At 38.0% G+C, this 15,196-nt stretch overlaps 1 protein-coding gene across 1 annotated transcript in view; it reads left to right on the top strand.

The window, feature by feature from the left end:
• The window catches only part of LOC139962899 (organic cation transporter protein-like), a 55,576-nt gene that overhangs the window by 26,889 nt on the left and 13,491 nt on the right, over positions 1 to 15,196 (top strand). The window contains exons 2-5 of the mRNA XM_071963290.1: positions 2,472 to 2,924; positions 4,304 to 4,407; positions 10,268 to 10,422; positions 13,830 to 13,998. Of these exons, the coding sequence (XP_071819391.1) occupies positions 2,490 to 2,924; positions 4,304 to 4,407; positions 10,268 to 10,422; positions 13,830 to 13,998 (863 nt within the window). The 5' untranslated portion in view covers positions 2,472 to 2,489. The remainder of the gene's footprint in view (positions 1 to 2,471; positions 2,925 to 4,303; positions 4,408 to 10,267; positions 10,423 to 13,829; positions 13,999 to 15,196) is intronic.

Here is a 15,196-nt window from a genome sequence, read left to right as displayed (position 1 = left end):
ACATTAGAAAAAATGTGCTTAGTTTGGGAGAAAACGGGCGAAAAAGAAAATGTTTGGTTTTGATGCTAGATTTGGATGTCAAAGGTAGCTTCCGATCAAAAATGTCAATGGGTTGACACCCGGGTGACCTTTGTGTGTAAAGTTATACATGGTCAAAGTTAATTTTCAGACATTTAGTGCAATAACTCCCAGTGCCAAGGTGTGACAAGGTTGATATTTTGGGACAAGTTGCAAATGGTATAGAGGAATATTTTCAAACTTAACGGCCATGTGATCCGAGGTGATCAAAGGTCAATTAATGTTAAAAAACTAGTATTTTGGGTGAGAAAATTGGCAAAGAAAAAAATGTTTGAATTTTTACAGTTTTGATGCTATATTCACGTCTCACCAATCAAAAATGTCAATAGGTTGACCCCAGGTGACCTTTGTGTGTGAAGTTATATGAGGTCAAAGTAAATTTTCAGACATTTAGTGCAATAACTCCCAGTTCCAAGGTGTGACCCGCTTGATATTTTGGGACAAGTTGCAAATGGTATAGGGCAATATTTTGAAACTTAACGGTCATGTGATCCGAGGTCACCAAAGGCCAATTAATGATAAAAAACTAGTATTTTTGCGATAACTTGAGAAGGAATTGTCCGTTAGGGTTGGGAGTTGCTTCAATGTAATCCAATTGTCGACCTGCATCTGGGTGACCCTTGACCTCAATTTGACCTCTGGTGACCTTTTCATGTTTTGGGGATATTTACAGTTTCGATGCTATTTTCAGATGTCAAAGGTACCTTCTGATCATAAATGTCAATAGATTGACCCCCGTGTGACCTTCGTGTGCGGAGGTATACGAGGTCAAAGTTAATTTTCAGACATTTAATGCAATAACTCCCAGTTCCAAGGTGTGACATGGTTGATATTTTGGGACAAGTTGCAAATGGTATAGGGGAATATTTTCAAACTTAACGGTCATGTGATCCGAGGTCACCAAAGGTCAATTAATGATAAAAAACTAGTATTTTTGTGATAACTTGAGAACGAACTGTCCGTTAAGGTTGGGAGTTGCTTCAATGTAATCCAGTTGTCGACCCGCATCTGGGTGACCCTTGACCTCAATTTGACCTCTGGTGACCTTTTCATGTTTTGGGGATATTTACAGTTTCGATGCTATTTTCAGATGTCAAAGGTACCTTCTGATCATAAATGTCAATAGATTGACCCCCGTGTGACCTTCGTGTGCGGAGGTATACGAGGTCAAAGTTAATTTTCAGACATTTAATGCAATAACTCCCAGTTCCAAGGTGTGACCCGCTTGATATTTTGGGACAAGTTGCAAATGGTATAGGGGAATATTTTCAAACTTAACGGTCATGTGATCCGAGGTCACCAAAGGTCAATTAATGATAAAAAACTAGTATTTTTGTGATAACTTGAGAACGAACTGTCCGTTAAGGTTGGGAGTTGCTTCAATGTAATCCAGTTGTCGACCCGCATCTGGGTGACCCTTGACCTCAATTTGACCTCTGGTGACCTTTTCGTGTTTTGGGGATTTTTACAGTTTCGATGCTATTTTCAGATGTCAAAGGTACCTTCTGATCATAAATGTCAATAGGTTGACTCCCGTGTGACCTTCGTGTGCGAAGTTATACGAGGTCAAAGTTAAAAAAAATATTAATGAGGTCACGGGTCAAACGTGAAAAACTCCCAAGTTTCAATAACTTGGCTACTATTTATTGGAATTTCGTCAAACTTGGTATGATGATATTGGTAGATACTGATGTGTGTTACAATTGATATCATGCATATTTATGGAGGTGGGGGGGGGGCTAGCAATATTTCGTTATGAAAAGTTTGTATGCACAATAACTCAACAAGGGAATGAACAATCATTACCATACTTGGTGGGTGGGTGGCCCATAGTGAGTAGATTAACCCTGTTGATTTTGGTGCTCATATCATGAATATTACTGAGGTCATGGGGTCAAACGTGAAATACTCCAAATTGCAAAATTACTTGGCTACTATTACTAGTCGGAATTTCGTCAAACTTGGTATGATGATAATGGTAGATAGTCTTCACACACTGATGTGTGTTGCAATTGATATCAGGGCTTAGCATTACTTTGGCAACAAAAGATTGTGAGCATAAATTGCTGTTGTTGTATTAGGGCTTTGTTAGAAATTTCCCTATGAATGGAACTAATGAACAGCAGCAAGGAACCATGAAATGTTTTCATTCTGGTTTCTGAATTAGTCAAATTTATGTCAACAAGAGTGTAATACAATTCATTGTCTATTCATTTTTTCTTTTGTTTTCTTTTGTCCGTTGTGTATTTACTTGTGGGTTTGGGGGATTATAGAGGGAGGGAGGAAGGGAGAGAAGTGCATAGCTGTATGTAGATATTTCATTTCCACTATACAGTCCTATATAGTCAACCGATTTTTAAATTTGCATCCAATGTCTCACCTGTTCTCCGCAGCCGGAAAATTCCATCACTATGAAGTTTGACGACGTCCTGAGTTGCATCGGGGAGTTTGGCCGCTACCAGCGGCGCATGTATTTCTTATTCTGCCTGGTGGCCATCGCCGTGGCCTTCCAACAGATGCTGCAGGTCTTTCATATGGGTACCAACGAGGACCACTGGTGCGCCGTCGAGGAGTACTCCTACGAAGTCGAGCAGTGTTACAGGAACTACCGCAAGTCCGATCCGGAGATGTACCTCGACTGTATCCACCAGTACAGAAATGCAACCATTCCGAGGGTGAATGGCACCGGTACCTTCCAGCAGTGTAAACGCTACGATGGCATATACCAGGTCAACGCCAGCGGTACCTCTGTCAGCTACACGGTGGAACGCCGTAACCAGACGGTGGCCTGCAATCAGGGCTGGGTGCAGGATCGTAGCAATCTCGTCCGCACCATCAATTCCGACGTGAGTATATATGCACCCATCTTTCAAGATCATCAGCGAGCAGAGCTAAGTACATGATAGCGCACCAGCTCAGTTTGCTTCTAGATAGTTAAAGCAGCTGTTTTAAGTTTTGAAATTATGAAGACAAAAATGTGTCCAGCCTTTTTTTTTTTCAAAACAATTTTTCCAATATATTTTACCAAATAAGTTTTAAGATTTAGAAAATCTTCCCCCCAACCCCTAACTTACTACTACTCCAGTTGGTTGCAAAGAGAAGACTTACATGCAGACACCAAAAATGGTAATTGAATCATTTGATTCTTATCTCAGTATTTTTGGTCTCCCAGACAACTCTTCATGTAGCAAAACTAACACATTTAGAAGCAAATTGCACATTTCCAAAAACAAGTTGAAAATGGCACTTACAATAACAAGTCAAGATAGGTACCAAACTACATATTGTTATTTGCTTTTAGTCGCAAAATAGCATTTAAAAAAAAAAAGTAACAAAAAACAAATATAAACTCCAAAAGCTGTTGTAAGGTCAGAGGATTAAATAGGAATTACACAAAAACTTTTTATTACTTATTATTCATTGACTTTATTATTGTTTTATTATTCAATTGTCCCTAGAAACTTTACCCTAGCTGTTAAAAATTTGTCAGAGTTGTCGAAATTTGCAAGTGCAGTACTTTTCAGTTATGCTTTTAAAATCTTTTAATATTACCTTTGTAGTTCAATACAAGTATAATATTGTGGTTCCTCAAAGGATACTTGATCCATGATATCAAGGAAAGAAATATATCCCGATGGTAGATCATTGAAAAAGAACATTAACTAACTTAATTGCTTGATCAGGAGTCGTCCTTTAAAATCACATTTCATTTGCATGTAAACTGTTAGCATTAGATCACAAGTGGAAAATGTTTGGGAAATTTCCAAAGGACGACAATGTTTATACAAAGTGTTTTTTTTGTCGTTTTTTTTTGGGGGGGGGTGGTTGTTGTTGTTGCAGTTAATATGTTAGATTTCTTAGCGCACGTCATAAGCAATAACCATGATATTTAAGGAAGGCCATTAGTAGTACTGTATTATATGTAAATTAAAAGATATCATTTCAATATGTGATGTTCTTTGCATGTTCTTTCTAGAACTGGCTTTGATAGGAAATATCATGTAGACAAAATGTGCAGTGTGTAATGCTTTTTTTGTGGGTGGAGGGGAGGGAGGGGAGGGAGGGGAGGGAGGGGAGGGAGGGGAGGGAGGAGGGGATCCTGCTGTTTGGGGGGGTGGGGAAGATGAGACACCAAACAATACGATGTGTGTATGACATGTGGCTCCAGCCCGCCAGTGTTTTTTGTACTAAAGTTTATTTCCCCCACACATTAATTTTTTAATAGTTTGAGCTCTGGTGTGACCGGAAAGCCCTAGCCAGAATCAGCCAGTCGGTGTTCTTTAGTGGCGTCTTCTTTGGCTCCCTGTTCTTTGGCTACGTAGCAGACAGGTAAGTTTTCTTAAGAATTCTTTTTTTTTTTAAAATGACTCGGGCACCGTGAATATTTGCAGTCCCCTCACGTTACCTGTGTTCTCATAACATTGCGCATTTCTTCCCCGTGCAAGGTTTCTAGAGCTCTTCTGAAAGGTGGCAGGATCATAATAATGTAAAAAACACGGCAGAAATTACAGGAAAAACAGCAGCCCTCTTTTTAGTTTTAATATCTATCCAGAAAAAAGCATGTCACATCACCCCGGTGATAAAGGATAATTATACCCTGGCTTCCTGTTACGTCCAGAATCATGTCTAGACTAAATGCTGCACTTTTGAAGTAAATCCCTAAACAATCGTGCTCTTTAATACTGCCATTGCTGATCTCCTTGTCGAGTACAATCCTACTCATAATCTTAGGTCCCGTATTTTGTCTCTTCTGAAAGAGGCCAGAGTAAATCGGCTGGGGGAAGGGGGGGGGGAAAGGAAAGATTGTTGGCTGTTACGGCTCCCACATAAGTTTGATCAAACTCCCTCGTGAGACCTCGCGGGCCCCACTTGTCAGTACTTGTGAGAAGCAACTCAAAACTTGTTTAATGGCTTAGAAGGCTTTGATGACATTTCTCAATTTCAATTTTTTTTTTTTTTTTTGGTCTGTGTATTTGTCGTTCTTTTCTTTGGGCTTTGAGCTCTCTGCAGAGTGACTTACGTGCATAACCGTTAGCCCCATACCGTAGTTGTGACTTTCATCAAATTGGATCATAGAAATTTTATTTATTGAAACAACAATTGGTCGAATAAATGCTTGAGACTCACCCACCACACCTTCATACGATGTGGTATTTTTTGTAGTTTTTTTTTTTTGTAGTTTTTTTTTTTTATACGATGTGGTATTAATGAACAGGCGACATAGGACTGATTATACAAGATGGACCATAAATATCTGTAAATCAATCCATGGGTTTATTGACTTTTGTTGCAAAGTTTATGATCTCTTGACCACACCTGCAAAGCAGATTAATAAAACTTTGATGACCTGCGGTTGATTTCTACATAAAAACTGGCTTATCATCCTGGGAATGATTTTTCTGGTGCTAGATATAGCAGAATCATACATATTGCAAAGAATGTGTGTAGTAGATTTTGTATATATGAGCAGAGAACCCTTTAAAATTGTCAGTATTTTAGGGGGAAAAATGAATTCAGGGTAAACCTGAAAATTTGCGATGCCAAATGTAAATGCCGGAAGTATTTTTCTGTTATCCAACGGAAAGGACTTCAATTTTGATATTGAGCAATACAGTACAACCGGCTGGCTGGCTGGCTGGCTGGCTGGCTGGCTGGCTGGCTGGCTGGCTGGCTGGCTGGCAACCTGCAAAAGGAGATCCATTACCTTCTTCAACATGCATTCATTTTAACCAATTTCAAACTAGCAGATTTAAAGATACTTGTTTCCAATAGTTCCAAGGACATTCCAAATAATACTCAAGTCCACTCGAGTACAGATTAAGCAGCAAACTGAAGTACTCTATTCAGTAGCTACTGTACTTAAGTAAGTACCACATGGTCTGGTCTAATATTGTACAGTAGTTAAAGGAGAGGCAGTCCCAACTGTCATCTGTGTGTAGTGTTAATAAAGTATATAATAGAGATGCTTGCCATGAATATCCCCCTCAAAAACAGGTGAGAAAAGTGAATATATATATTAATATATATATGTGCTGTATGGAACAAGTTTGTTGGTGGTGTCACATACAGTATAGAATGTCTTGGTCTCCTTCTGTCGAGGTTTTCAAACCATGGAGTTACATACTGTAAGCCTAGGAGATTTTCCCAAATTCTCATCATATCAAATTCCGTATATATAAATTAGAAACTACAATCTTTGTCAAAATTTTGCAGAGAAAATTGTCATTAAATCTTTCTGAATCTTGTTTAACATCAATATCCCAGGAATGCACACATGTATTTCTGTCAATGCCTCGTTCATCATCATTAATGAACTTGGCCTCCTCAACGAAGTCCGTCACGGCAGAGATCGGTTTGTTCTCTCCCCCCCCCCCCACGTCTCCTTGGAGGAAAGCAATTTCATTCCAGACACGCACACTAGATCGTTGCCTTCTCGAAACAAAGATTTGAATGATTTTTTTTTTCCAATAACCTTGAAAGATAGTGTTTTTGAGATTATTCGTCAGCAAGGAAGCGCTTTGCATATGTAACTGCACAGAAGTCATGTCTCAAAGCGTTGAAATTCCTAATGAAATGAGATGAGTAGTGTGTTCAGTCGATCTCAGATTGTCAAAAGTTACCGTCTGAGCAAATTTTATCATCAGTTTATATCATATTTGTGTGCGAGCAATTTGATCAATTTCAGCCAATTTAATAGCAAATCCATTCGGAGTGACTTTCATTTTACTCGCTCAAATGAGGAAGAAGATCAAATATAGTACTGTACGGTATTGTGTAGAAATGTGCGTGAAAAACTCTTGAGACACCAGTAGCCTCGTTTCTAAAAGGAAATTACTAGAAATTAAAATATAATGTCATTGTGACCAGAAGGTGAATTGTAACTTTAGCAAAATTCAAAAGTCTTTTTTAAGAATTTGGACACATACATACATGTGTATTAATTAAATGGGAGAGAATTAGGTTTGAAAGAAGAATTTGGGAAAAATTAATTTCTTTACATGAGAGTGCATATGTTCCATTGAATTAAATGACGTACAGTAATGTTGCGGCATGCTACTCCACATTTGAAGGGAAAGATGTTAGATACTGTAAGTCTGAAAATGTAATTATTTTTTTGACCTTACCTACAGTAGTCTCTCAAAAAACTGCCAGAAGAATGTGGAAATTGAGTCTTTCCAATTTTTAAAGGTTTGAATGTGCGAACATTGGACATCAAATTTGTTGGCCTCAGAAACTTTCTGTATCGGACTGTACTGTCAACGATGTACTGTATGCATGCTAGGACTCTACTGTACAGTACAGTAGGGGCAGCAAAATTTGTTGTTTAACCATGTAGAAAGACTGAGGGGGGTATTCAATATGTGGAACTATTATAACGAATGCAAAGTTACAAATATAACTGAAACGAAAAGAACTGTAACGATAAAGATGAGTTGCTCGTAGATGCACTGAATCAGGCCAGAGGTGGACGTATTGGGTGGAGGCATTGGGCGAATGTTTTGGGTGGATGCATTTTGGGTGTATGTATTTTCAGACCTTCCCTATATTGTCTGTGCAAGTGAACCATGGTGATTCTCCCTATGGGACAATGTAAAGGTCTAGTTTGAATAATGCAATGGGATTTATCAATATTTCTAGGAAAGTTTGCCTTTCATAACTTATTTTAGCACTTTAAATCTTTTAGAAGGTGGGGGGTGGGGGGGTAACCAGAGATCATTCATAAACTTGTTTATTTTATAGTTGAACGATTCTCATTGTCGAGCAACCCACTGGTAGATCTATTCTTTTCTTTGTTTGGTTTGTTTGCATTTGTTTGTATGGCAGTATGATCTAGTAAAGCATTTATTATGTACAGAATTAAAAGTTATGGCACTCATTGCTTCAAGTGACGTCTTTCCAAGTATTCGTACAGGAACTCTCCGGGGGAACTACAATGACTCTTGGTTGTTATTCTGTTTGTGAAGATTGAAAATATGTATAATATCACATATCTATTGGAAGTAGGAAATGTGGTGAATGATTTCAGTTTTATTAATCCCGGATAAAAGCTGCGGCCAAAGATTTTTGTCACTGTTCAGTCGATTCTAGTAATCTGCTTTAAACAACATTGCACTCCAGGATGGTGACGACAAATATGTTTTCCAGTAAAAAAACATGTGTTCTTCACTAATGGCCCAACAAATGTTTGTAGTATGGACATGTGATGCCTCCCCATGTGTAGTTATAAAGACAAAGCCTTCTAGTCGCAACGCACACGTTAGAAGCCTGTCTATCGACAATATTTCCTTATAGAACACATGATGTGCCCATTAATGTTCAACACTTTGCATTTTATTCCCATGATAAACATCATGTTTTTCGGGGAATAATTTATGATCTGGTACTGTATCGCGAAATGCCTTACAGTTATGTGGTCAAGTTGCTGTACTGTCCGAGTCCATATCGGTATTTGCACACAGGAGGAACCATAGTAGGTTAAAATGCACAGTATCTGAGACAAAGTTCAAAACCTTCAAAGCTGCAATGTCGCAAAATTTGAACTCTAGCTTATTTCCCGGTTTAGGGATTTCAAAAAATGCGATTGCTAAAGCATAGTACTCTACTCAGTCTACTGTAGCTGTTGTAAACACCAATTCCATTCTTGTACGTTATTTAGGATGGACTGCACTACACTATAATGGCTGGATCTAACTGAGCACTGTATTTATACAGAAAAGTATGGATCGGTGGTATGTTAGTTAATAATCAAAGAATCATTAATCGTAAAATACCCTAAGGAATGTCAGCTTTTTTAACATTTTTCATTCCTTTCGATCGATCCTACTTTCCTGAAAACTTCTTTCAATGAACTTGTCCCCAGAGGCTGGCAGTGTCCAAACCTGACTGTTGATGAATTCATTTTGGAAATTATATTACTGCCAATTTCTGGGCACCCACAGGCCAGAACACATACAGAACAAACTACGTATGCCGTTACAATGGACGCTCTTACAGAGCTTGCCCCGATAGGTCGTTGGGGAGGGAGGTAATTCGGGCACAACTGTGCAGGAGTTACTTCTCCTGCCCCTTCTTTCCCAGCATAGATAAATAATGGGGGGGAAGGGGAAGGGGGGGGTTAGCTCTTACCATGACTTTGATAGTATTAATCACATTGTGTTTGGTGTCAACGGTATCCAGTGTTAACATTCTACCTCGAAAAATATGTAAAGCAAAAATAATAATAATAATTTAGAAAAAGGTTGCTGATCCTACTGCAGTACAGTGACTATCACATTACAGGTTTCATGGTTTCCAAGCTGTCAGGAAAGTTGAGGAAAAAGTAGGGAAGAGGAAAGAACCTCTTTTTATTTACATCAGTCTTGAAAGTCCTAGAATTTGGAATTTTTTAGTCTCGAAAAAGTGAGGAAAAAAAGTCGTCTCCTCTTATTATTCAATTTTGATAACTACCTACGTTTATTCACACCAGCAACAGGGTGTTTAAGACATGTACACGAAACTGTTTAAGTTGTGTGCAAATAATAATATATCATTTTTTTGGCCGTGAAATAAGCTTGAATATCAATTGTTTAAGAGTCTATGTGGGAACCATGAATGTAGTAAAATGACAGCCCTCGGGCAAGTCTTTTAATTAAGGATATTCTCTCAAATGGAGCAAGCATTCACTCAGCGTGTTTCGGTCAATCTTTATCATGTACAGTATACATGGATTAAGCATGATAGTTGGGTCTGTGCCTCCTTCAACCATCTTATGTCACTAGCCCCACAGTGATATCTGGCTCTTGAAGAAGACTTTGTCTGGACTATTTTCTTACACCGAAACTCTCGGTAGAATTGTGATATGGCTGCATTAACCTTATGATTATTTTGGAGACTGCATGTGGAGAAGAGAGGCTGACAATCCAGGCACTTCACTTGTACCTCATTCCTTTAAAATTGACAGCAAGACATTACCGCCCCTCCCCCCCCCCCCCCCAAGAAGAGTTCACAGTCATGTCAATGTCTGGCTCTCTGTCTGGTTTAAGCAAATTTAAAAAAAAGAGGAAAAAAAATATAACATTTTAGTATTGTTCACTTATGATGTACTATAGCTCTTTTCTTCAACATTTTACAAATTATCAGATTATAGTTATATATTTCTGCAACTTCTCAAATACATTTTCAAATTATGGTCTTCTTAATCTCTCCACAGATTTGGACGGTACAAGACATTCTTCATCACCTTAACCATTCTTGGCGTTTCCAGCCTGTTGAATGCTTTTGCGCCTAACTACTGGTCCTACCTCATATGCAGATTTTGGGTTGCTATCGGCAACATGGGAACTTTTGAACTTGCCTTTGTCATAGGTTTGTTGTATGATCAGATGTCAACATCTTGTGGGCTTTTCCTATCAAGAAGTGGCATTCCTTCTCGCCTTATGAGATCTATTTCCGCTCTCAGCATGTTACAACAGAGGTCCATAACTAGTCCATCAAGTTATTATCATTACATAAAGCAGACATTTTGTGACATAGAGCATGTACATATGATATTATGAGGGTAAAGATACACACACATACACCCACACACAGAGGATGTGCAGAAACAAACAAAGTTCTGTGACCAAAAAGCCAGGGAGATTATATGATAGTCTTTATTTGTAATTATGCTGTACTGGGGGGGGGGGGGGGCAAAAATGAGAGCATCCATCAAATCCCACAAAATTTATAACAAATCTCTCAATCTTTGATCACAAATTGACACAAGTTTTTACATTGAGTATTAAAGTTGTGATATATATATATATATATATATATATATATATATATATACTTCATTGTTTGACCCTTTGTTTCCAACTAGTCCCTTGTATTTGTAATTCTTTTACCCTCTGTTTTCTAAATACACTCCCTTTATCACATCTGTTTAATATAGTACAGCTGAAATGACAAAGATGTGTAGATCGTAAAAAAAGAAGCAGAATTGCTCTAAAGTGCATTGGAAAACGATGTTAATATACAGTACCTCAGAAACTGAAAGAAAATGATCCAAATCTGCTTAAATTTGAGAAACTTCTAACTTACTGTATACATTGACTTGCAAAAAAGCTAATAATTAAAAACCACAAAAAGAAACATATGATTCCTGAAGAAGGAACTTATGATTCCTGAAGAAGAAACTAATGATTCCTGACAATAAGACATGTATTTTCTGATTTGTTGATATGGTATAAATGTCCACATGTGGTGATGGAAGGGGTGTTTACTGTATGATTGTGGAGAGGAAGTGAGGATGGGGTTTGTTGGGGAGGGGGGGTTGGCTAGGGGTGGTTGCATGAAATCCAATTGATGAATAGCTAGTTCACTTCAAAAGTAATTACTGGTCATAAATAGTTACTGTATGACATTATCAGGGACAGTGTTTACACAACTGAAGTGCTTTGTGTGTGTGTCAGGTTGTTTCTGTGCATGGTTTGAACAGACCTAAATGTCAGATTAATTAGCATGCTGTCTCGAAAACTATCATTTCTAAGGTTTACTGTTTACTAGTGATATTTGTCGTTTGTTGTACAAGATAGTGTTCACATAAATCTGTTGAATCGACTGTTTACGGTGTACAACATTGTAACACTAGAAGCAACTTTGTTTTATACTGGGAGAGTGACTCTTATGAATACAGTACGTGCTATGAAAGCATCAGTATGGATCCGTTACTATGGCAATGCGGGGGGGGGGGGGGGGAAATGTCAAGATTACAGTTGTTTCCCATTTAGACTACAAACCTACATATATAATCGTGGCTGTTTTGTTCACTATTCACATGTATTAGGTGTTTACATCCTGTCAAGGGGGGCGGGGGGGGGTTGTGATATCCATCCTGTCAGTAAGATGACCCACTTTTGAACTACATCTAATCCTCTGGCCATTTCCTGGCAAACAGCTGTTTGTTTGTGCTGTTTGATCCAACCAGAGGGAGTTATTGATGAAATTTTTGGTCGTCCTCTCTTCTTGTTAATCATCCGAAAAGGTTCAGCCAAAAACTTTTTTTTAACTTGTGAACTGGCATTCCCTGCAGTCAATGAAAACAGCTTTTTTCTTTAGTTTCTAAATTGCTATCGAGCATTTCGATAGGAAATTTAAAGCAGTATGTTAGATTTGAAAGCAAACAGCAGTGCAGAAAATATTAATATTCTTTAGCCTATACAGGAGAAGCATCTTCTTGAGTATGGTCGGGGGGGAAAAATTTATCTTCTGAAAATACAAAGTTTTCAGGTGTTGCCCAAACTACAAGAGGACAACGAATATATTAAATATCTCGTAGATATTTTCACCAAACTTAACACAAGACCATTGATGACTGAAGCTACTGATTCTATTTGATTCTGATATCTTTCTTTGCATGAACAAAATGTTGCTAAAATACTTTTCATTAAACCACATATACAGAACAAATTCAGAAATTCTTTAAAAGTTTAAATGTATACGTTTTGTGGATGGGTTGATTTTGTGAACTGGACTGCCATTGGGATTTAGCGTAAAAAAGTGCGATTGGAAATTTTTTTACCAGTTTTGATGTACCATGAAAGGCTGCCTTGAAATGAAAACAGGGAGGTGTCACATAAAAGTATTGAAGTTCAGAAATATGTTTCTATGTATGATGGTGTACAGTATCTTGACAGTTCTCTGTGTGAGGTTAGAATGTCAAAGGTCATCATTTTAGCGACAGACATTTGGGCAGCTTTTCCCAGATTTCTTTTCACAGCTCTTGCCTAATAGCTAGAATTGAAGGATTAAAAACAAATGTGTGATCAAGTCAGACCAAATCAAGTCATTAAGTATAGATCTGTCACTATTTTAATTAATTAATTAATTCAACCAGAGATAAACAGTATGCTTACTGCAAATAGAAAAAGAAATGAGACTTAAAATTTATCAAACGCTTGCCTGGACAAACATTCTGATTTGCACAGCGGGAAAAAATCATTTGTCTGCCGTAATCGTGAATGTTCATAATTTTCCTATGGGAAACAGTGCACTACGTACTGAAATCGTGTGGTACCAACACCCTCTTCATTACAGGATTGATTATTAACCGCCTCAAGGCATAGTGCTTTAGTCATCTTTAATGGGCATATTTATTTTCCCCTAAATCTATTTGCTAATGTAGCAATATTCCCTAATTTAATGACACATTGACAGAAAACCTGATGTCAAAAGTGTCTGCGAGAAGGTACGTAGGCATGTCGTTTGATTATCCTGCTTATAATTTAAATTAACGTCGTACAGTTCCTGTTACTACAGCATTAGTGCAATGACAACGTGGAGATGTGCAGCACTTTATTATAAAGAGGGAAAGTGCTTCTTTACGGTAACCGTCTAATTAAACTTATATAAACGAGGGAAAGAAAGTGAAAATGAAGGGAAATAAAGAAAGAAAGAAGAAAACAGGGATGTCATTTTAAAGAATTTTAAAGAATTATTATTAATATAGATTGAATGAGCTTGCCAGAGCCATTAAAGGGTGAAAGTATTAAAAGGTGTACACATTTTGCCAGAATCACCACAAAAGATAATTGAGCTGTTTAAAAAAAATTTTTAAAAATGAAACTTTTACATTTCACAAGGTAAGTTAACTCTTCCTTTGTTTTTGAGTTAGAGTTAGGAAATCTCTTTCAAAAAGTTTGAAAAAAGATCATTTTGTTATAGAAGTTTGTTATAGAAAGGTGGTTATTAGTGATGGTCAAATTCTAACAATGCCTTTTAACAACGCACAGGAACGGAATTGGTGGGTCCAACTTATCGTGCCGTTGCCGGGATCGTCATTGAATTGTACTTCGCGTCTGGTTATATCATGCTTAGCGTTTTGGCGTATTTTATCCGAGACTGGCGAGTCTTGCAAGCGGTTGGATCAGCCCCGACCTTCTTATTCTTGCTCCTCATTCCGTGAGTATTATATATATCGACCTACTGTGCATTCATCCTGGTTGTTTTCATCATAAAATGAAAGTTGTCACATTAGAATGATCTTTGCCCGAATTGCTCGGACATTTTTAGCTATAGCTATAAAATGGTTTCAAATGTTGGTACCCTCCAATTTTGCTGGGAAGTGAATGTTTACATAATTTATACGCAAATTTTTTTGTAACAGTATGAGCTTCTTGGATTTATTATGACTTTGTAGAGAAGGGTAACCCAAACCATGTAGAATTATTGTATCGCACTGGTGGCAAAGCTATTTCTAACGATATTGACTAACTCTTTGTAATCTGACACCAGCCATTCTGTGCCTTCTCAATCATCACGTAGCCTATCGTTAATTACCCGCATCTAAGCAGGTGCAAGGCTCCGTGTGGATTCTGCTCTTCTACCGACTGCATGAGAGAGAAAAAGAGGGAAGCAAATTGAACAACACATGGTTTTCAATAGATACAGGGAGGCTGTACTAATTGGCAGTCTATAGCTGGGTTTTCTTAATTTAAGAGCTGTTTCAATCTAAAACGGGACCTCCAACGGTAAATTATTCTTCTGCCGATCTGCTGCCCGTCTCCATCATTGGCATCTTGAAATTACTTTCAGTGGAGTACTTTTCAATTATACCTCTAAGAAAGTTCCACCCTCTGCCATCTATCTCTGTCCATTAATTGGATGCACCATTGGTATTTACTTGAATTATGGTCCGTCTGCAGGGGGGGGGGAGGGGTGTACACGTCATCCTTTCATCAGCCAGTGGCCGTAGAGGACGACGGCATCGGCTTGATTATTTAAGACCGTGGTTGTAATCATGCCATGAGGAGTCTCATTATCTAGATGGGGAGTCGAATAAACGGTGGAATTCTCTACCAGGGCAGCAGATGAAACATAAGGAAATCTCAAAATGTAAACAAAATTGATAAAAAAAGAGAAGTCTGGGACAGTTTTGTGCTGTTGCTTGTGCAAAAAAAAGGCATAAAGGTTATCGGTGGTAACAGTGAGGGGTTGTAATTCGACATCACAACATACTCTCAATAGCAACTGCATTTTGAATTGGCATGTGAAGCAGCTATGAATCGAGGGAAGGAAAAGGTATCCGAAAATAGTGTCTGGTAGACGTTGTACGTGTAAACAGACTTAAAAGAATCCTGAATGAAACAAAATTCATTTA

Source organism: Apostichopus japonicus, chromosome 21 (genome assembly GCF_037975245.1).
Source record: "Apostichopus japonicus isolate 1M-3 chromosome 21, ASM3797524v1, whole genome shotgun sequence".
Taxonomy (NCBI): Eukaryota; Metazoa; Echinodermata; class Holothuroidea; order Aspidochirotida; family Stichopodidae; genus Apostichopus; species Apostichopus japonicus.
The sequence above is the reverse complement of the archived record's forward strand: the minus strand, read 5'-3'. Positions and strand labels throughout refer to the sequence as shown.